The sequence below is a fragment of the Muscardinus avellanarius genome (genome assembly GCF_963383645.1).
Source record: "Muscardinus avellanarius genome assembly, chromosome: 13".
NCBI lineage: Eukaryota > Metazoa > Chordata > Mammalia > Rodentia > Gliridae > Muscardinus > Muscardinus avellanarius.
Window position 1 is genome coordinate 1,495,869 of NC_137799.1, and position 22,416 is coordinate 1,518,284.

Genomic DNA, 22,416 nt, shown 5'->3' on the forward strand with positions numbered 1-22,416 from the left:
CTTCCCAGCCGGACGAAGCCCAGGCCAGCACCTCGACTCGCCGTCCACCTGCACCGCGGACGCCCCCAGGGTCGCAGGATGGCGGCCGGGAGGACACGGGGACCCTAACAATCGTCCTGGGCTCTCCTCCAGGCGTCCTGGGACTCCTGCCGTGCAGTGACCGCCCTGCGCCGAGGACACCCCGGGCCCCGGGGGCCTCCGGGTCACCTTTGCTGCAGTGGCCTCTGCCGTGGACCCCTGACACCGAGGCTCCCGGCGCCTGGCCGCTGGTGAGGGCCGGCCAGACCCGGACCATGCCGTCCAAGGCCGCGTGCCTGCGTCCTGCAGAGGCGCCCGGGCAGCTGGAGGGCAGGATGCTCAAGGGGCGGCCCCCAAACACAGACAGAGACCTGGTGCCCGGCGCGGGGTGCCTGCCTCCTGCCGGTTGTCAGGATCCTGAGAAGAGCCCCGGGCCTGCCAGCCATGCAGCAGGAATGAAGAGTGACGCCCCACAAACTGGGGCGCGGCCTGACACCCCACAGACCCCCACCAGGCCCAGGCTGGAGCGGGCCCTGTCGCTAGACGACAGGGGCTGGAGGAGGCGGCGCTTCCCACGGAGCAACGAGGACCTGGCAGCCCGGGACGGGGCCAGCCCCTGCAGGGGTTCTGCGCAGGACATGCACCCCCAGACCCCTACCCAAGACCACCCCCCACCCTGCCTAAGCACGTCCTTGCAGGAGATCCCCAAGCCCCGCAGGGCTGCAGGCAGCGAGGGGGGCAGCCCATCCTCGTGGGGTAACTGTCTGTCTGGAATGATCAGCACCTCCCTGGACCTCCTGCACAGGGAGAGCGCCCCGGCCGGCGGCTCCCCGAGGCTGGGCAGCCCGCACCACCCACACCCAGCACCTGCCACCGGTGCAAAGGCGGCCTCCGACTCCCCCAGGACAGCCAGCAAGGTGGACTCGGAGCGAGCTGACCACAAGCACCGCGTGCACGCGAGGCTGGTGCGGGCCCACAGCAGCCTGGGCCCCAGCCGGCCCCGGAGTCCCCTGGCCTGCGACGACTCCTCCCTTCACTCCGCCAAATCCTCCTTCAGCCTCCTGGCGCCCATCCGCACCAAGGACCTGCGCAGCAGGTAGGCCTCCGGGAGGGCGGGGCTCTGTGGGACCCCTGACGCCGCTTGTCGGCCACGTCTGACAGGCCTCCTTCAGCCTCCCAGCTCCTCCCGGATACCAGGCCTTGCCGCTTCTCTGTCCTAGAATTTTCCCTGTTGGCTCAGCACCAGCATGGCATGGTGCACTTGTGTGTGTGACAGGGAGTGTCGGGGCAGGGAACTGGGAATTGAGCCCATGGGGCCCTGAGCTGCAGCCCTGGCCCTGTTTACTTCTTAGTTTGAAGTTGCCTAGGCTGGCCTTGAACTTGCGATCTTCCTGTCTTAGCCTCCTGAGTAGCTGGAATTACAGGTGTGCCCCCATGTCAGCAAGGCCTCTTTTTTTTTTTTTTTTGGTGGAACTGGGGATTGAACCCAGGGCATTCAACCTACAAGCTATACCCCCAGCCCTGTTTTTTTTTTAATATATATATATATATATATATATATATGCATATATATGTTTTGTTTTTTTTTTGTGGTACTAGGGATGGAACCCAGGGATATTCTACTTCTGAGCTACACCCCCTAGCCCTGTTTTTTATTCTTTATTTTGAAACAGGGTCTCACTGAATTGCAAAGGGCCTCGCTAAGTAGCTGAGGCTGTCCTCGAACTGAGATTCTCCTGTCTCAGCCTCCTGAATGCTGGAATTACAAGCGTGCTATAACTACCCCTGGTGACATGGCCTTTTTTTTTTTTGGTGGTACTGGGGGTGGAACCCAGAGGCTTTCTACCTCCTGGCTATACTCCCAGACCTATTTTCTATTTTATTTGGAAACAGGGTCTCACTAGGTTGCTGAGAGCCTCACTAAGTAGCTGAGGCTGGCTTCGAACCCTGATCCTCCTGTCTCCGCCTCCCCAGCGCGGGGATTACAGGCGTGCGCCACCACGCCCGGCCATCTGCGTTATTTTTAAAATACTTCTGTTGGTGCACTGTAATCGCACATCATCAAAGGACTTAAAGGATTATTGGGGTGTGTGTGTGTGTGTGTGTGGTGTGTGTCTAGGGCTTGAACTCCGGCACTCTGTCTCTGAGCTATATCCCTCAGCCTCTTTATTTTTCATTTTGAGACAGGGTCTCACTGAGTTGCTGAGGGTCAGCACAACGCCTGTCTTCCGTCTTTTAACTTACATGCGTTTAACTTGGACTTCCCTTTCATAGAAAGTGAAAGTCAGGTCAAAGTGGACATGTGCCGTCCCTGTTTCCGACAGCCGCGAGCAGTGGGGGAGGGGACACGCCAGCCCGTCTGCGGCCTGAAGCACCCCATCGCCATCTCAGACCCGCTAGATCGGGGTCCACTGGCTCCTTCTGTGAAGGGCAGATGGAATTTTCAGCTGTGTGGGCCCGAAGCCTGCACCTCTGGAATGGCAGCCATGGCCAGCAGAGGACAAAGCCAGCTGTGTTGGTTGATAAAGTTTCACTCAGGAATGCAATTTTGATTTTATGTTATTTTCATGGATCGTGGAACACTGTTCTTTTTTCTTTTTCAACTGTTAAAAGTGTGAAATCAGGCCGGGCGTGGTGGCGCATGCTTGTAATCCCCACGCTTGGGAGGCGGAGACAGGAGGATCGCACAGGTTCTAAGCCAGCCACTCTGGTTTGAGACCCTGTTTCAAAAAATATATATATAAGCCGGGCATGGTGGCGCATGCTTGTAATCCCCGCGCTGGGGAGGCTGAGACAGGATGATCATGCAGGTTCGAAGCCAGCCTCAGCTACTGAGTGAGGCTCTCAGCAACTTATTGAGACCCTGTTTCTAATAAAAGATAAATGGGTCTGGGAGTATAGCCCAGAGGTAGAAGGCCCCTGGGTTCCACCCCCAGTACCACCAAAAAAAAAAAAAAAAAAAAAAAAAAAATATATATATATATATATATATATATATATATATATATATATATATATATATATGGATGGATGTCTGGGAGTGTAGCCCAGAGGTAGAAGGGCTTCCAAGAACTCCAGTACCACCAAAAACAACAACAACAACAACAAAAGACAGTGTGAAATCATGCCGGGTGTGGTGGTGCACGCTTGTAATCCCACGCTTGGGAGGTGGAGACAGGAGGATCACGCAGGTTCGAAGCCAGCCTCGCTGGCTTAAGAGACCCTGTTTCCAAATAAAACATAAAATAGGTCTGGGAGTGCAGCCCAGAGGTAGAGGGTTCCATCCACAGTACCACCAAAAAAAAAAAAAAAAAAAAAAAAATTAAAAGGAATACAGGCTTGTAATCCCAGTACTTGGGAGGCTTGAGACAGGAGGATCATAGGTTCAAAGCCAACCTCAGCAACTTGGGGAGACCCTGTTTTCAAATAAGATATTAAAAATAGGTCTGGAGTCGGGTGTGATGGCACACACTTGTAATCCCAGCATTTGGGAGGCTGAGACTGGAGGATCATGGTTCACAGACAGCTTCAGCTACTTAGTGAGGCCCTCTGCAACTCAGTGATGGGCTCAGAGGTAGAATGCCTCTGGGTTCAATCCCCAGTAGCAAAAATAAAAAAGGTCTAGGGGTTTGAAAAGCATCCAGGTTTCCATTCACTGAAGTTGGACTGACTTTACACATGCCTGTCCCTTCTTGAGACCTTGGTAAAGGTCAGCAACATAGCTGGGCCTCGTCATGCACACCTGTAATTCCAGTACTTGGAAGGCTGATACAGATAGATTGCAGGTTCAAGCCCAGCCGCGGCAACTTAGCAAGACCCTATTTCAAAATAAAATAGAAGCTGGCATGATGGCGCATGCTTATAATCCCCACGCTTGGGAGGCTGATACAGGAGGATCGCACAGGTTCGAAGTCAGCCTCAGCTACTTAGTGAGGCTCTCAGCAACTTAGTGAGACCCTGTTTCCAAATAAAATATAAAATAGGGCTGGGAGTATAGCCCGAAGGTAGAAAAGCCCCTGGGTTCCACCCCCAGTACCACACACAAAAAAGTAAAAATAAAATATAAAAAGGGCTGGGAGTATATCTTGGAGGTAGAGCGCGCCTAGGGACTAGGGTTAATCCCTAGTACCCAAAGGGAGGGGCAGTAACGTCACAAGAGTAAGCAGGCAGGGCAGGCCCAGGGAGTGGAGGCCGCCGGGAGGGGCTGCTCCAGCGCCACCTGTGGGGCGGGCGGTCTGAGGGCTGACCCGTACCCATCAGTCCATCCCCAGGGAGAGCCCGCCCCAGCTGCCCTCCGTCCCAGCAGCAGAGCGTCACTGCACCCGTGGCACGTTCTCCAGCAGGACCAAGATGATGGCCTTAGAGGAGACAGATGCCCTGTCCTCTTTAGGGCAGCAAAAGCCCTGCTGTGCCCATGAGACAAAAACCATGCTCTGAAGAGTGCTCATTTACAGTTCCTAGAGGCCAGCGGCTCCGTGAGCACCAGGGCGCTGAGGCTGCAGAGGCAGTGAGCATGGCGTGTCCTGGGTAGACCCGGCCGGCACCTCTGAACCTGTTGTGTGTCCTGGCTTCTCTGGTGCCCGCCCGGAGGCGGGAAGAAGTCTGTGTGATCAGCACGCAGGAGATGAGGCCATGATTGGGGCAGAGGGACTCCTGTGGAGGCAGCTCTGACCCCTACAGGGTCTGTGTGGGCTCTGGCGGCCCTGCTCCTGGCCCGAGGCCCAGGGACTGCAGCCCCAGAGCATCCTGGGACTACCCTCCTGGGACGAGGGGGCTCATCCAGCCTCTTCCCTTGGCAGGAGCTACCTGGAAGGGAGTCTCCTGGCCAGCGGAGCCCTGCTGGGGGCAGAGGAGCTGGCCCGGTACTTCCCAGACCGGAGCATGGCGCTCTTCGTGGCCACCTGGAACATGCAGGGCCAGAAGGTGAGTGTGCAGGACAGGAGCACCTGCTGCCCCTGTCCTGGGCCAGAGGCCGGCTGCCAGCACAGTAGGGCGCCGAGATGGGCAGGAGGGTGCTTTTAGGACCCCCAGCACCCCATCTGCACCTCTGGCCACGAGCAAGCCCAGGCAGGGTGCTGAGGGCCCACGGAGGGGAACTGAGGCCTCTGGAGCGTGGATGTTCCACAGGAGACAGCAGTGTCGGCCACACCAGGTCACTTCTCAGTCACAGCTCCACAATGCCCTGCAGCCATCTCTGTGCGAGGAGCGGGCATGCTGGCCCTCCCCGGGCTCGAGGGGACGGTTGGGGCCGGAGATGATCAGCTTGAGGCTCTTCTCCACAGGAGCTCCCGCCCAACCTGGACGAGTTCCTGCTGCCCGCGGAAGCCGACTACACCCAGGACCTGTACGTCATCGGGGTCCAGGAGGGCTGCTCTGACAGGTAGGGTGTGGGCTCTGCCCTCACATAGCTGGGATCACAGGTGTGCAGCCACACACAGCAGCTGAGAGACCACTGGACCCTGCGGACTCTGCACTGACCCTGGAGGTGGTCACTGTGGTGCCCGTGGGGCCCTAGGGCCTCCGCCTGCATGAGGACAGTGGCAGGGGACACCCAGGCGCTGTGGGGGAGGCTCTGTCCCGGGCCCCTATGTCGTGGGCCCCATACTCACTGGCCTGTGCGCCCTGGCAGGAGGAAGGCTGTGCCCGGGAGGAGCGGGGTCCTGCGGGGGATCTGGGACAGGGTCGAGCTTTCAGAGTGAGGGCTTGGGCCAAAATGGCCTCCTCTTGCTTGCCCACTGTTCTTGGAGCAGGATGGCTCTCGGGGGCTCTCAGCTGCGGCCTGGGGACACAGCTGCAAGGCCCCTTCACCTCCCCCCACAGGCGAGAGTGGGAGGCGCGGCTGCAGGAGACACTGGGCCCCGGCTACGTGCTGCTGTCCTCCGCGGCCCACGGCGTGCTCTACGTGTCCCTGTTCATCCGCAGGGACCTCATCTGGTTCTGCTCAGGTAGGCTGCTGTTCCTGCCGGCCGGGCGTGGGGCCGGGCGTGGCGACTTTAGCCACACACACCCCCCCCCCCCGCCCGCCCCTGACTGCCCTCTGTCCCCCTAGCAGAGGTGGAGAGCGCCACTGTGACCACGCGCATCGTGTCGCAGATCAAGACCAAGGGGGCCCTGGGTGTCGGCTTCACCTTCTTTGGCACCTCCTTCCTCTTCCTCACGTCCCACTTCACCTGTACGTGCTTGGAGCCCGCCCGCACTGCCTTCCACCGACGGGCTCGAGGCCCCTTGGGCTGCAGGTCACAGCCCCTGGGACCGAGCCCTCCTCGCCGAGCTGTCCAAGCTTAGCAGTGGATGCCGGGGGTGGTCGGGCACAGCTGGGGCAGGAAGAAGCCCAAGAGCCCACCCCACTTCTGTCCTCACAGCTGGCGACGGGAAGGTGGCAGAGCGGCTGCTGGATTATAGCAGGACCATCCAGACCCTGGCTCTGCCAAGGAACGTGCCGGACACCAACCCCTACCGCTCCAGCGCAGGTGAGGGCCCGCAGCGCCACGCGCCTCCCCCCTTGTCTGGCGGCCTAGCAGAACCCGTTTAGGGGCATGGAAGACAAGGTCAGAAAAGTGCAGAAAGTCACTAGCCACCTGAAGTAGCTGGCAGCTGGGCGCCCGCGATGCCCGGTGGCCGCCTTGGGGCCTTCCTCGCTCATGCACTAGCTTGGGCATGAGTCCTCTCTGTCAGTCGCCACCCTCGCTGGGTGGGGAGCCGAGACCACAGTCAGCGCACTGTGCTGGGTCACTATTCGGGTGCCCTCCAGATGGCCTGCAGTTCTCCCATGTTGGAAACCCAGGAAGCTGTGCTGACCGCACCCAAGGCCCCTCCCCCGGGAACCGCTGCCCAGCTGAAGGAGCCCATCGCTGAGGCCTCAGCAGGCAGGGTGGCTGCTGCCAATGGCCTTTCCCCTGTGCCCAGCGGACGTCACCACCCGGTTCGACCAGGTGTTCTGGTTTGGAGACTTCAACTTCCGCCTGAGTGGGGGGCGCGCGGCCGTGGAGGCCATCCTGCGGCGGGGCCTGGAGGTGGACGTGTCCGCGCTGCTGCAGCATGACCAGCTCAGCCGGGAGATGCAGAAAGGTGAGCACCGTGGGGGCAGCTGGCCCGGGGCCTGAGCCCTGCTGACCACCCGTGCGTTTCAGGCTCCATCTTCAAGGGCTTCCAGGAGCCGGACATCCACTTCCTGCCGTCGTACAAGTTTGACATCGGGAAGGACACTTACGACAGCACCTCCAAGCAGAGGACACCCTCCTACACGGTGAGCCACACAGACCTCTGCACCGCAGCCTGAGGCCAGCACGCCAGGCCAGCCGCTGGCCATCAGCTCTATGGCCTGGGAGCTGGACGTTGCTGAGGCCAGAGCCGCCTCCAGGACACCAGCCCCTCAGAGGTGCCCTGAGAGCTGGCACAGCAACTTCCCTGCGCTCGCCAGGTCCCAGGCTCCCAGGCCTGGCTCCCCGCCAGCCCCATGCTCCAGCTCCCAGACGTCCTGCCTCTGGTGGGCACTGGGCCGGCTGCGGAGGCAAGGCGCCCTCCACTGCTCCTGGAGGGCTGGTGCAGACAGGCACCACCCACACAGGTTGCAGACACCTGCAGAAAGAGCTGGAGGGGCCGGGCGTGGTGGCGCCCACTTGTAATCCCCACGCTTGGGAGGTGGAGACAGGAGGACTGCGCAGGTTCGAAGCCAGCCGCACTGGCTTAAGAGACCCTGTTTCCAAATTTAAAAAAATATATAAAATAGGTCTGGGAGTGTAGCCCAGAGGTAGAGGGGCTTCCAGGAACCCCAGTGCCACAAAAAAAGAAAGGAAGGAAGGAAGGAAGGGCGAGCTGGAGGGGTGGGCTGGGCTGGGCTCCTAGGGTGCAGGAGCACAGCTGCCCAGGCTGCAGGGCCGTGCCAAGCAGAGCCGCCGCCATGGCTCGTGCTTCTGCCGTCTCTTCTGAAGGACCGGGTCTTGTACAGAAGCCGCCACAAGGGTGACATCTGCCCTGTGAAGTACTCCTCCTGCCCTGGCATCAGGACATCCGACCACCGACCCGTGTACGGCCTGTTCCGGGTGAGAGTGAGACCCGGGCGAGACAAGTGAGTGGCCCGCCGTGGCCCCCTCGGATGGGTGGGCTCGTGTGTGGATGAGGGAAGCGTGCGTCCCCCTCGCACAGCTCCAACGCCCCCCCCCCAGACAGGTGGGCGCCACAGCCCTCGGGCTCGGCGTGGCATGGGTGTCACGGAGCAGCCTGAGCATCCTCGAGGTTGCCGTCACCTGGGCCTGTCCTGCATCCCTGGGGCTTGCTCCCTGCGCCTTGGCCTCCTGGGCAGGCCTGGAGGGAGAGAGGCCGTGGCCTCGGGCAGCCTGCCGTCCTCGCTGGGGCTCGGCCCGCGTGTCTGTAGGGCCCTGCCTGCCCAGGTGCTGCCTGTGCGAGGGGGTCGGCGCTTCGTAACCTCCCCGCCCTCCACAGCATCCCGCTCGCCGCTGGCAAGTTTGACCGGGAACTATACTTAATAGGAATTAAAAGGCGGATTTCGAAAGAAATTCAGAAACAGCAGGCGATAAAGACTCAGAACTCCAGTGCTATCTGTACTGTTTCTTGACGTTGCTGAGAGGACTTGTCACTGCAGCGGGAGGACACCTGACCCCAAGTCACAGGAGACTGGAGAGCACACCCATTGGCCTCTCGTTCTTTCGGGGTCTGGATGGCCGCTGCTGGGGCTGTCCCTTCTCCCCAGGAAACCCGAGGACGCCGGCTGCACCCACACCCAGGGAGGAAGCTGCTTCCCCGCCCCGGTGAGCCTGTCCTTACTGTGACGTGTGCCCTCGGGCACCGAAGGGCTCTGCTCTCAGGAGGGCACCTGTGGACCGCACACAGCGCCATCGTACCCTGGCCACTCGCGTGCGGTGCTTACCCTGAGCAGGCAGCCTCTCTCCTGGCTTCCTTCATTCCTGTTTCTGCACCAGAGCCCAGGTTTCTAGGTCTGCATCCTAGCAGTCCCCCAGACCCACCAATCAGGTCCTTCTTGTGAGCCTCACACAGGTATCTGGGGAGAGGCTGGGCTGGAGTGGAGCATTCTCTGGGAATCGGACCCATTGGCCCACCCTGGAACCTGCGAGGCCAAGTTGGCATCGGAGGCCAAAGCCAGGCCCTTGTAGGAGGAGGTCGCTCTGCCAGGCTCAAGCCCCTTCTCTCTGCTCATTCTGGTCTCATGCCCGCAGCTCCCCTCTTCCAAGGGCGAGCCTGGCCTGGTGGAAACTCGTGGCTCCCATGACTTCTGACCATTTGCAGTGGCTCAGTGAAAGGTCTTCCACCCTGGCCCGGGCCGGGCAGTGCCCGTGGGCGCCTCCTCGCTGCGCTTGAATCCCGTCCTGTCTCTTGAGAACGTGGTCTTGAATGTAGAGAAATCTAGGGACATCCACTCTAGTCTTTTAAATTATTTATTTTTCCATATTTGTATTTTTAAATAAATGGATATATTGAATCCTAAACTCTTTCCGGCCAAAGATTGAATGTTGGGAAGGAGCAGTCTGTATGCACACCTGCTTCTTAGCACGTGTGCATTTTAAAGGGCTGGCAGTATGACCCAGCTCCAGCTGCTGAGCTTGCCCTCTGCTGAGCATCCTGCTCGTGGCCAGAGGCGTGTTAAGGGAAAGGGGCAGCGGCTACTTGAGACCCGAGTGACCCAGCTGAAGGGGTGAGCCACGCAGTCACATGTGAAACCATAGTGTCAGCTTTAACACCCCCAACCTACAAAATCTGGAGAAATCCTAGAGGCGCAGCCATTCCTGTCTTCAATAAACTACTTGATGGTCATCTGAGTGGATGTTTTGCTCAAATGAATGCGCCGGGAGTTTCACATCAATGAAATGGCAATCCAGTTACAAAGGTTCTTGTGGAAATGAGGCTTGAAGTGAGTATGGCTTTATGGGTTCTGAGTGTTTTCTGACCCAAACCATGGAAAAGGACTTTAATGCGTAGACACCGGAGTCTCAGTTTGAACTGAGATGGAGTGCTGGAGCTTGGAAGGTCAGAGCACAGTGATGTTCTTGGTACTAGCCATGGCATTAATAGAATCTCACTTGGAGAACAGTGCAAATAAAGGTGGCCAATCTCCATGGAAGACACATTCCACAAGAAACAAAACACAACCAGGCTCCCAGCTTACCCTTCATCTAGCAAGTACTCACGACTCCAGCCACCGGCAGCACTTGCAGCCACCAAGGCTACTGGAGTAAACAACCAACTGGGCCGCCTGCCTCACGAGGTGCCCCTGCTGGGACCGACCAGCGATGACAGTCTAAGCAGGGTCGGCACACACCTATAATCCTAGTTCCCAGGAGGCTGAGGCAGGACGATCACAGATTCAAGGTGCCTTCAACAATTTAATGAGACTCAGCAACTTAGCAAGACCCTGAGTCAAAATTTAAGAAAAGGGCTGCTCAGAGGTAAAAGCCCCTGGGTTCAGTCCCCAGTATCAAGAACAAATGACTGAAATACATACTAGTGCCAAAGAGAAAAAAGCAGAGGAGTATCTGGGGAAGGCCTGGAGGGGAGCAGGAAGCCCCCAGACACCAGAGAGAAAAAGGCGAGAGGCGCTCCTGGCCACGGGAGAGCAGGGCTGAGATGGCGGCGGGTCTGGCGTGGGCGTGGGGAACGAGAGGAAGCTTGTACTGGCATCTTCTGATGTGTGCTTAGCAGGCTTCTAGGATGCTCTGGGATCACTCAGCATGGAGGACTGTGGGTCAGACCATGTGGCTCTGACGGGGGCCGCCGGGAGCCTGCAGCGCAGGGGCCCAGGCTCACCGTGGAAGTCTGCAGCCCTGCTGGACTGGGCTCACCCGCCTCCCAGCGGCCAGCAATTCTGGCGTCCAAATATGAGGACTGGGTGGCAAAATAATGGGAAAGTTCTACTTCCTGACCACGGCAGGCTCCATGCATCTGCAGTGGGGCTGGTGGGGTGATAGTGCCACCGCAGATGCCCGCAGGTCAGTGCCGCTTCCCAGGCCACGCCCCTCCTCTCTCCCCAAACGGGCCCATCTCCCAGCTTCAGCACCCACACGCTCTGCTGCTTGGCTGCTGTTGCCCCATCAGTCACGCCCACCCAAGGGAAGGGCCCCTGCCCCTGCATGCAGACGCCCCAGGACCAGAGCGCGCACTCATGACTCAGGACAGGAGGCTCCGAGGTACTGGGCCTCTGCTACTGAGCAGAGTGGCCGGGGAGATGGCCTTTTCAACCCTCCCTAACCAGGCTGAGGGAGACAGTGCAGCAAGGGGCAGGCACCATTTTATTAGCAGGAGAGCCGGTATGCACACACACGCACACTTGGGTGTCAGCCGTAAGCCTGGGAGCCGTCAGGAACACCGTGCGCTGGGAGGGCCGGCGCACACAGAGCCAGTGCCTCCCACCCGGACACTGGCGGCCCAAGTCAAGGCGAGCGCCGCCTGCCGTGGTGCCCAGCTGCTGCTGGCCTGGCTTGCTTCTGTCCAGCGAGTGGCAAGCTGTTCTGAAGGGTGAAAGCCACGTGGAGCAGAGGCAACACCGGCTTGGCTCGTTCAAGTTTTCACAGTCACCGTTCAGTCTACAGAGCCAGGCATCTCACACCAGGCAGTCATCAAGGTAATGTACAAGGAAATGCCGTCCACAACCTCAGGTCTCCGAGCGCCGTGGTCCTCTACCGGAAGAGGCGGTATACCCTGGGCAGGCGCCCGTCTCTGCTGGACAGCGCGGCCTGGATGTGCTCGTAAGTGGGCAGGTCGGTCAGGTCGCCCAGGGCGGCCACGGCAGGCTTCCCGCGGAGCATCTTAGAAGCAACCCTCTTGATGTCTTCCGGCTTCACGTTGCCTAGTGCAGACAGCAAGAGGATGTCAGGCCAACAGGCCCCCAGCGGGAGGCGGCAGAGGCCCACTGTCCTTGGGGCTGCAGCCGAAGCTCAAGTGCGTGGCGCACGCCCACTGCCGGACATGTACAGGGAGCGGGTGCCCCTCCAGCACGCTCACCTCATGCTGGTCTCAAGAGGAGACCTTGCCCCAGGGTGGACCTCTGCAGCAGCCCGGCACAGGCCTGCAGGCCGGCCCCTGAGGAGCAAGGCCCGAAGCCAGGCCACTGCCAGGGACACATCCAGGCAGGCTTACTGCCTGTGGCAGCCAAGAGCTTGTCGAGGCAGGGCACCTTCTCAAGAGAGGCAGGGCACCTCCTCAAGACAGGCAGGGCAGGCGTCTGCCCAGCGGACTCCAACCCCAGGAGCCCAGGGCCCCAGTGGATAGACTCCGGAGCCACTTGCTCAACAAGCAGCTCTGCGCCAGGCTGACACCTGACCCCAGGAGAGCCGACGAATGACGTGCCTGCAACGGCCTGCTGCGTCACGGAGGCGGCGCACAAATCCCTGGGCTGCCACCCCACCACAGGCACTCCCAGCACCTTCGACCACTAGCCCTTCAGATGGCCCGTGGGGGGAGCGCCCCTACGGGGGGATGAAAGCTGTTGGCATGCTGAGGTGCCAGCCAGCACAGGGTGAGGCCGGGAAGGGAGTCTGTGCCAGCCCTCCATGCTCCGGCTGGGCTCATGGGCAGGGCGGTCATCCCTCTGGCGCTCCAGACGGTCCACCTGCAGCCAGCCTCAGTCCCGAGCCCAGCCCGTGCCGTGGAGGCTGCGAGTGTGTACTTACGGATAAGCGTGCACAGCTCGTGGGGCAGCTTTCTGCACTGGGTGGCCAGCACCTGCCTCCCCACGTCCTCAAAGATCACAGGCCGGGACTCCAGGTTCATCATGAGCATCGACATCAGCTGCGTCTTGGCACGCTCCAGCTCCACCTGAGGGCGACACGCCGCCACAGGTCACCCTGCCGCTCAGAGCCGGCACAAGCTGGCAGAGCACTGCCGGGACTGGGACTGCGTTCCAGCAAGGTGGCCTCCCACAGGCTCCAGGCTGCGCACGGGAGGGGTGGTGCCCGGCCACGGCTCGGCTGGGGGCCCTGGGCACAGCTGCCCTTGAGAGGCCTTCGCCGCCTCGAGGGCCCGGGGTTCCCCTCTACTGCCTGTCCAACTTGAAGGAGAACTGTGAAATGCTCGACACCCAAGTAGGGCCCCAAAGCTGGCCACAGAGCAAAAGGAGGGAATGATAAAAGCCAATCCTGGCGCTGGCGGCCTCCCAAGCGGGGGCTGTTGAGCACAGTCTCTGGAGGATTCTGAGCAGCAGCCTAAACCCAGCAGCTCTGCGCTCCGAGCCAGGCCAAGTGTGGATCCAAAATTGTGGCTCTAGAGAATCAGGCTCAGGAAAGGAAGGCCAGAGCGGCACGGGAAGTAACGAGCCACCACACCGAAAACAAACCCTGGGAACGGATCGGCCAGGGTCTACGGTAATTCTTCAACAGATCTTTTTTACTTTTGTGACTTCAAGCAAATATTTATTTATTTTGGTGGTACTGGGGTTCCTGAAAACCCTTCTACCTCCGGGCTACACTCCCAGACCTATTTTATATTTTTATTTGTTAACAGGGTCTCTTAAGCCAGAGAGGCTGGCTTAGAACCTGCGTGATCCTCTTGTCTCTGCCTCCCAAGCGCGGGGATTACAAGCGTGCGCCATCACCCCCAGCTGTCTTTTAATTTTTGAAACAGGGTCTCACTGAGTTGCAAAGAGCCTCACTAAGCAGCTGAGGCTGTCCGAGAACCTGGATCCTCCTGTCTCAGCCTCCTGAATGCTGGTGTTAAAAGCATGCCCACCACGCCCGGCTTATGAAGAAAATTTTGAATCATATTTTTGTTTCTTAAATACTGCTCCTTTTTCTGATTAAAAAAGAGGAATATGTGAACATTGCAGAAAACATGGACCGCGGGCTGAGACTGAGTGTAGCGCTCTTGCCTCACATGCACAAAGCCCTGAGTGAGAGCCCCAACACTACTTAAAAAAAAGGCTGGGCGTGGTGGCGCACGCTTGTGATCCCAGCACTTATGAGGCTGAGACAGGAGGATCGCACAGGTTCGAAGCCAGCCTCAGCTACTAAGTGAGGCTCTCAACAACTTAGTGAGACCCTGTATCCAAATAAAATATAAAATAGGTCTGGGAGTGTAGCCAGAGGTGGAAAGCCCCTCGGTTCCATCCCCAGAACCACAAAAAAACAAAACAAAAAAACAAAGAGGTCATGGACTATGCAGAAAAGATAGTGAAAGGCAAAGTATGCACTCCAGGATACTTCCAGCACGTGCCCATGCTGGCACACACCCACAAGCACACGTGGCACCTGTGTACGCTGTGCACGTGTGTGTGTGCCTCCATGTGCGAGGACATAAAACTTACTGACTGGCCGGGTGTGGTGGCGCACGCTTGTAATCCCAGCACTTGGGAGGCTGAGACAGGAGGATGGCACAAGTTCGAAGCCAGCCTCAGCTACTTAGTGAGACCCTGTTTCCAAATAAATTACAAAGTAGGGCTGGGGGTATAGCTCAGAGGTAGAAAGCCTCTGGGTTCCACCCCTAGTACCACAAGAAAAGCAAAAACAAATAAACAACAAGAAAAAAAAACCATATTGACCTATACCAGTTTTGATTCAAAAAGCAACAAACTTTCAAACATAAAGGTGAGGTATCCAAAGCTCAGCTAAAAATGAACCAAAAAGCTGGCCACAGTGGCATGTGCTTGTAGCCCCAACCAAAGGGAGGCTGAGGTAAGAGGATCACAAGTTCAGAGCCAGCCTTGGCAACTCAGTGGTGCCAGAGCATCCTAGGTTTTCCCAGTCACCACACCCCAAAAAAGTCAACCAAAAATTAGGTTCAAGCCTAAAACGGAGCCAGGAAGAGGGTTCCTGCCTTGCACAATGCTGCCTTAATCCACGATCATCCTGAGGGGCCCAGAGCGAAGCAGCACAGCCCAAGCCTTGCTGCCCTTGGCTCCACCCTGCACAAGACCGAGGCGCCGGGGCAAGAGGCACAGCGCCGCCACTCTTCCACATGGCTCCACCCTGTCCGGCTGCACCTGCGAGTCTGGAACTGGCTCCTGGCCTTACTCACCGAGTCCACAGTTCCAGCCATCAGGATAAATTCTTTTGTGATGATTTCTACCATTTCTCGAACCTATGAAGGAGAGCAGCAGATGAGGTTGTGACCTGCATCTCAGCCTGCCGACCCTCCACGGGCAGGACCTGGTCGGAGGAGCCTGCGCTGCGGGCCCTCACCTGTCTAGGGTCGGCACTGGCGTGGATGCACAGGAGACCCGTGTCCTCGTAGCTATGGTGATAGGAGGTCGCGTTATACATCCAGTGGTGCCTGTAAGGGGACGGGGATGGCGGGCCAGCCTCAGGCCACGGGAATGACAGGACCCTGGAAGGTGGCATCCGGTCCACACACTCGGCCGCCCGAGGACAGCCACATCAAGAGCTCGCCACCAACCTGTTGAGCACGTTGAGATAGAGGCGCGAGAACATGCCCTTGCCAGGGCCGCCGGCCGAGAAGGAGCCGCCGCCTCCCATCATCATGTTGAGCACGGCAAAGGGGATGAAGTCTTCCTCCTGCGGGGACGGCAGGGGGGTCGGCCCAGGAGCAGGCTTGCCGCGGCCCACCCACGCCCGGACTCACCAAGAACGAGCAGCTCTCCAGTCCCACCATGATGTGCGTGAGCTCGGGGATCGGGGTGGGGCCCAGGCTGACGTTGGACATATCTCTCTCCAGCTGTGACCAAGAGCAGATGAGCGTTATGCACAGACCTGGTGTGAGCAGAGCAAACTCCCTCCCTGGAGGAAGGCCCATGCTCAAACCAACTCGGTCTGTTTTAATCATTTTGTCTTCAGAGACCGCGGCCGTGCTGCCATGGGGCCGTATTACACGTTATAGGAGGCCAGAAATACAAACACGAAAAGCCAGGCCTGCTGGAGCAAGTTTGGAATCCCAGAGACTCAGACTGTCTCAGAAAAGGTGCGAGGGACGCAGCTCAAGGGTAGTGGCCCAGCCCATCCCAGGGAAACAGACGCACACCAGAAGCGGAAGACCTCGAGGCCCAAGGTTACCTTGACTATCCCCCCGGTGTACTGCGCCACTGATCTGTCAACGTCCACAGCCCCGGCGCCCCCCCAGGCTGGCTGGGCTCCCAGGAGGTACTTCCTCGCACATTCTACCAGGTGCTCATGCTCAACGCCGACTCCGGCCAGCACCATGCGGTCGGGTGTGTAGTAGTTCCTCAGGTAGGAATGGAGCACTTCCCGGTCAATCTTCGCGATGTTTTCTGTTGGGCAGAAACGGTGGAGGCCTACTGTGTTCCCCCTGTAAGCAGCCTGAGGAAGGAGGAGGGGAGACGCAGTGATGGAGAGACCGCCTTAGGCCCCACAGGAGCCGCCACCCGCCTCCCGCCACAGCTCAGAGATCACGGCGAGGACCTCAGCTGGGGCCTGGCATCAACAGCTCTCGGTTAGCCACGCAAGCGTAAGATCTCCCTCCAGAACGAAAGCTCACAGCAAAGTAGAACGGTCACTTATAGAAACCGCAAAGGTCAGTCTTGCTGCAGGTGAAACACGCGGCCACGGGGCGAGCGGCAGACGGGGAGGCTAAGGCAGCCCTGTATGGCCGGGAGACGGCTGGGTGGCGGGGCGCTGCCAGCACGCACGAAGCCCGAGGCAGACCCCAGCACCCCAAGACTGTCCTATGAACACGCACACCTGCCGGGACAGCAGGCACCTCCCCCGTCCCTGTGCGCAGCCTCCAACAGGCTCTTCTTACTTCGTGAATCATCTCGGTCAGAAGAGGCTCGGGGTCGGGCCGCATGTTCAGGTCTTCCAGCTCGAACTGGACAGCCATCCGCGTCATCTCAATCTCTTCATCTGCAAGAGACCCAAAAGCCAAGGCTGTGTGCTCTGGCGGCCCTATCCCTGGTGTGGGGCGGGCTCAGTCTCACTCTGGAAAGGGAACGCCCAGTTCTACTGTTCGCAGGAGGGAGGAGTGTACAGAGACCATGTGATGGAAGCTTCTGGCAACCTGCCGGGCAGGGTGTTCAAAGACAGCCTGAGGAGCATTTCTAGAGTCCCCCTGAAAACCTCAAGGAATGCAGGGCAGTGCCAAAGCACCACGCCCTCTGGGAGGTGCCAGAGACTCTTTCCTTAGGGCCTGGCGCGTGGCGTACACACTCTCCCACGAGTCCCCAGGCCTGCTGAGGCCTTTCCTGTCCACCAGCATTACCCCAAGGAAGCTGTGCCCCCCTGGGTGAGCCCAAAGCAGCAGTGGGACAGCGCGCTTCCCCCTGGCACCTGATGCCTCCTGGGTGCGTACCTGTCAGGCGCGGGTGCAAAGCCACCTCAGCCAGCAGGCCGACCACGGTGTCCAAGCCCTTGCTGTCAGCAGACACAGCGTACATGGTGGTGTCTCTGCAAGGAACAAGTGAACAGCACTGGGGCTGGGTCACACGCGCCAGGCAGCGCGGGGCCTCGCCCAGGCTCTGCAGCAGCGGGGATGCCGCCGGGCCAGGCCAAGCACCAGCACGCCCCTTTCCTTCCTTTTTTATTTTCTTTTTTGGCAGTGCTGGGGATGGAACCCAGGGCCTTGACAGCGCAGACGCCCTACCACTGAACTCATCCTAAAACTCTTAACCAAAAGATACTGTCGAGTCAAATGGAGCCAACCCTACCAAGCTTTTTATTTCTTGGTGGTTTTTGCTTAAAGCACAGGCAGTCTAGAAAGGGAAAGCGATTCATCTGGTGCTTTTGTTTTTTTTTTTGGGGGGTACTGGGGGTTGAACCCAGGGGCTTTTAACCTCTGAGCTACACCCCCTGCCCTTTTGATGTTTAAGCAGGGTCTAAGTTACTGAGGCCAGTGTTGAACCTGGGGTCCTCCTGGCTCAGCCTCCCAAATCCTGGGATTTGAGGTGTGCGTCACCAGCCTGGCTCATCTGTGCTTTCCAAGCCTTGCTGAAGGACAGGTCAGTATGGAAATGGGCTGGGGACTCGCTGCCCTCCCTCGGAGGCTGCGGTTCCCTGCACTGTCCCCAGCAGGGAACAAGCAGGAGGAGCGGCAGGCTCTGAGGTCCAGGGCAGTCGAGGCGGCGTGGGCACATGTCACTGCTTCTGCAGAGGGCAGGGTGGGGTCTCTCTGGGGCAAGGGCCTGAGCAGAAGGCTTCACCTGGGAGGAGGACTAAGAGGCTGGAGGCCAGGAGGCAGAGGCCTGAACACTGGGCTCCCCCCATGGAGGAAATTCTTAGCCTCGTGTCTTCTATGTTGTTTTCAACATTCAGATTTAAACAATTGATCTTTTTTGGGTAGGAATATTGAGAATTGAGCCCAGGGGCATTCTACCTCCGAGCCACACCCTGAGTCCAATTTTTTTTTTTTCCAGGTCTGGGGATGGAACCCAGGGGCATTTGACCTCCAAGCTACACCCCCTGCCCTATTTTTTATTCTTTATTTTGAAACCAGGTCTCACTGAGTTGCAGAGGGCCTCACTAAGTAGCTGAGGCTGTCTGCGAGCCGTGATCCTCTGTCTCAGCCTCCCGAGTGCTGGGATCACAAGCGTGCGCCACCACGCTCGACTTTGTTTTACTAAGTTTCTGAGGCTGGCCACGAACCTGCCATTTTCTTGCCTCGGTCTCCCTAAACTGTGATGACAGGCATGTGCCACCAGTTTTTTTTTTTTTTTTTTTTTTTTTTTTTGCTGTAGTGGGGATGGAACCCAGGGGCATTCTACCTGAGTGACACCCCCAGCCTTATTTTTTATTCCCTATTTTGAAACAGGGTCTCATTGAATTGAGAAGGGCCTCACTGAATAGCTGAGGCTGGCTTCAAACCTACACAATCCTCCTGTCTCAACCTTCCAAATGCTGGGATTACAAGTATGTGCCACCAGGCCCGGCTTACCAGATCATTTTCAACAACCGGATGGTGATCTGTGTTCACCATCTCACACAGCCCAGAGCTTCCTGAGCACGCTCTAACCCTGGCAGGCAGAGAGCAATCCTCAAATCCCTCCAACCCACCTGGGCTGCTGTCAGGAGTGGCCTGGCCTCTGGCGCGCCCTTTGGGAGCAGCGCAATGCCACGTTTCCTGTGATTCCTTTCCCTACTCCAGAACAAGCTCGGCGCTCATCCCCAGGCTCACACCGCGCGCGGCACCTGTGCCCCTGCCTACCCGTGTGCACTAGGAGCAGGGCCTGTCCTGTCCCGGGCCAACGCTCGCTGTGGGGGAGTCCTTCCGAGGACTGTTTCTCCAAGTTGGTGCTGCCACCTACGTGTCTGAGCCACTCCCCACCCCACCCTCTGCCCTGGCCATCTGCACAGCCTCCCAGAGCGGGGCCCAGCAGGCCACGGCCAGCCTCAAGGAGGGCAGCCTGCCAGGTACATGCGCACGCAAAGGCGGCGTACCTCCAGGCACGAGGAGGGCGGCCTGCCGGCATGTGTGCGCGGAAAGCTGGCGTACCTCGAGGCCTGGCAGTCACAGATCCCGCCGTGCTTTTCCAGGGTAAGCAGAATTTCATCTTTGCTGTCAAATCGAGCTGTAGACTAGTGAAAACAAATGCGAAAACGTAAGCAATCCAAACAACCCTGGAAATATAAAGCACCCCAAAACAAGTAATCTTTTAACTTAAACTCTTTTATTAGCATTAACTTAGCAGCTATGTTGTTTAAGTTATCATTCTAAAAGGGAAAAGCCGAAATACCCCTTCCAGAACAGTCTCAAAAATCTTGAACTCAGAGGCTAGGGTGTGACTCAGTGGTAGAGTGCTTGCCTAGCATACATGAGGCCCTGGATTCAGTCCCCAGAACCCCCCAATAAACCCCACAAATTGGACACTGACCGAAAATGCCAATTTTTCCAAAAAGTGAGCAATTCCGCTAAGATACTTTGCTTCGTATCGTGATCCTGAATTAATAAGAACTGGTAACAAAAAGAAAATCAGTAAGTTAAGTCAGATATTCAAAATAAACTTAAGACAAACCCTTCAAAATTGTGACTCTAACTTAACCAATACATGATTAATGGAGGCAATGGACACGCTCAGTGCCTTTACTGTGACGTTCCACAGGTACACATCACTGGCTGTAAAATTCTACAGTGGTGTGGAAACTTTTTATTTTTTACGGGTCTGGGGATGGAACCCAGAGGCATTTGACCTCCAAGCTACATCCCCTGCCCTATTTTTATCCTTTATTTTGAAACAGGGCCTCACTAAGTAGCTGAGGCTGGCCGCAAACTGCGATCCTCCCGTCTTAGCCTCCCAAATGCTGGGATTACACACGTGCGCCACCACACCAGGCCGGAAACAGCCAGGCACGGTGGTGCATGCTTGTAATCCCAGTACTTGGGAGGCTGAGATAGGAGGTTTGCAGGTTCACAGCCTTAGCTACTTAGTGAGGTCCTCTGAAATTTAGTGAGACCCTATTTCAAAATAAAATTAAAAAAAGAAAACTTGAAAAACAGGGGAAGAGGCCCATCTAAATGCTACCACCCCAAATGGCCACTGTGTATGTTCTGGCTGCCATGTCTGGGTTTTTCCATACTAAAGGTATCTATTCCAGATACAGTTCATATCTGGAATAGATACAGTTCAACTATGATACAGTTCATAACTGACATGCTCATTGCAACTCAACTCAACTAAAAGGTGTCATGGTAAAGCGCAAGAGACCACACAACACGCCACAGTACTTACTCCCTACTGTACAAAACTGCCCAAACTTATTTTGAGATGCCACTCGAAGCCCATTATCCAGTGTGGTAATTTTGGTTTCAAACTTTTCCTGTCCGTCGACTGTAGCAAAAACAGGCTTGGGTACTCCAGGTAAGGGAGAAGAGAGGGGGATGTTGGGGTAGGCACCTCCACTACTAAATTGTCTGTGTGCAGGGGACCCAAACCTGCAACAGAGAAACCAGCTGAATTACAACACAAGACAAGCGCATTAGTGAGGACAGATTCTGACGAGCGAGTTGTTACTAGCCGGGAGTAGTGGTACACACCCAGAACGCAACTCCCTGTGACGCTGAGGTGGGAGGGCTGAATCCCTGGTACCACCCCAAAATGAAATAAGCCGACATCTATCTATCTATCTATCTTTCTTTCTTTCTTTCTTTCTCTTTTTTAGTGGCACTGGTGATGGAACTCGGGGGCACTGTACCTCTGAGCTATACCCCAGCCCTATTTTTTTAGTCCTTTTACCTTTTTTTTTTTTTTTTTGGTGGTATTGGAGGTGGAGCCCGGAGGCTTTCTACCCCCGGGGCTATATTGCCAGACCTAGTTTATATATTTTTTTGGAAACAGGGTCTCACTAAGTTGCTGAGAGCCTCGCTAAGTAGCTGAGGCTGGCTTCGAACCTGTGTGACCCTCCTGTCTCAGCCTCCCAAGCACGGGGATTACAAGTGTGGCCACCACGCCCGGTCCTAGTCCTTTTATTTTTGAAACAGGGTCTCACTGCGTTGCGAAGCGCCTTGCTAGGTAGCTGAGGCTGTCTGTGAACTGCGATCCTCTTGTCTCTGCCTCAGCATCTTGCTTTCTGAAGGTTTACTTCTACACAAGGGACAACGTAAAGGAGGGATCAAGATCCTGGCCCAGACACGCGGCCCGAAGCAAGGTAGTTCCGTTCTTTGGGTCTCCGTTGCCATCTCTCAAAATACACTGGTGTCAGGCATGGCGGTGCACGTCTGTAATCTTGGGACACCGAGACAGGAGGATGGCACGTTCAAGGACAGCAACTTAGCCAAGCCCCCAGCAACTTGGTGTTGCTGTTCCAAAGTAAAAATACAATAGGGCCGGGTGTAGGTCACAGGTAGCAGGCCCTTAGGGTCAATCTCCACCCCACCCCAAAAAAGAAACTACATGAAAAAGAAAATCAACCAGGAGCTCACACTGAGAGCAGTTTGTACATAAAACAGCACTAAGACAGCTCTGCCCTTCCCAGACTCACTCTAACAGGAGCCCCCGCCTTCGCCTGGTCTGGCAGGCGCCGTACCGTCAGCCTCCCCTTTCAACCAGGCTCGGTCACAATGACAGTGGCCATTCCTGGTGGCCCTCGGCTCGTCACGCCCGAAGCTCTGGTTCTGCCCGGCGCCCGTCCCGCTCGCACGCGTCCCCCTCTCCCTCCTCTCGCTGGAGCGTCAGCGCCACGGGGCTTCCCCTCATCTCAGTGGCGGTGTCACGGAGCGCGAGGAGCCTGCTTCGAAGCGTCCCCCGAGCGCGGCCCGGCCCGGCCGCGGCGAGCGCCCGCTCCGCGAGGCCCCGGCGAGGGTCGGCCCCGCGCCTGCAGGCCCGGGCGCGCGGGGGCCCGCCGCGGCCGACGCCTCCGCGGGCGCGCACCCCGAGCGCTCACCTGGCCCGCCGGCCCCAGGCGCCCGCGCCGCGCAGCAGCCGCGCCGCCGCCAGCACCGCCGCCGCCATCGCGCCGCCGCGCTTCTGCGGTCACTTCCGCTTCCGGCGCGCGCCCCGCCCCCCGCCGCGGCGCTCGCGCTTCCGGCGCACGGGGC

At 57.8% G+C, this 22,416-nt stretch overlaps 2 protein-coding genes across 3 annotated transcripts; one reads left to right on the plus strand and one right to left on the minus strand.

Moving 5' to 3' along the window:
- Positions 1 to 293: 293 nt before the first annotated feature.
- Positions 294 to 8,593, plus strand: INPP5E (inositol polyphosphate-5-phosphatase E; the record flags this gene model as incomplete). The annotated part of the gene is made up of 10 exons (XM_080708675.1): positions 294 to 1,114; positions 4,818 to 4,941; positions 5,301 to 5,398; positions 5,839 to 5,963; positions 6,071 to 6,190; positions 6,381 to 6,488; positions 6,925 to 7,086; positions 7,149 to 7,264; positions 7,950 to 8,086; positions 8,461 to 8,593. The coding sequence occupies 10 exons, from the start codon at positions 294 to 296 to the stop codon at positions 8,591 to 8,593; spliced, it is 1,944 nt and encodes a 647-aa protein (XP_080564801.1).
- Positions 8,594 to 11,666: 3,073 nt separating this feature from the next.
- Positions 11,667 to 22,330, minus strand: PMPCA (peptidase, mitochondrial processing subunit alpha; the record flags this gene model as incomplete). 2 transcript variants are annotated; one of them, XM_080709224.1, is made up of 13 exons in its annotated part: positions 11,667 to 11,836; positions 12,660 to 12,804; positions 14,998 to 15,060; positions 15,162 to 15,252; positions 15,376 to 15,494; positions 15,562 to 15,654; positions 15,990 to 16,253; positions 16,696 to 16,796; positions 17,242 to 17,336; positions 19,378 to 19,460; positions 19,757 to 19,836; positions 20,612 to 20,814; positions 22,263 to 22,330. In XM_080709224.1, the coding sequence occupies 13 exons, from the start codon at positions 22,328 to 22,330 to the stop codon at positions 11,667 to 11,669; spliced, it is 1,575 nt and encodes a 524-aa protein (XP_080565350.1). The 2 variants fall into 2 exon arrangements, with proteins under 2 accessions (XP_080565350.1, XP_080565351.1); XM_080709225.1 differs by lacking the exons at positions 20,612 to 20,814; positions 22,263 to 22,330 and having other exon boundaries at positions 17,242 to 17,334; positions 19,757 to 19,785.
- Between the last annotated feature and the right edge of the window lie 86 nt (positions 22,331 to 22,416).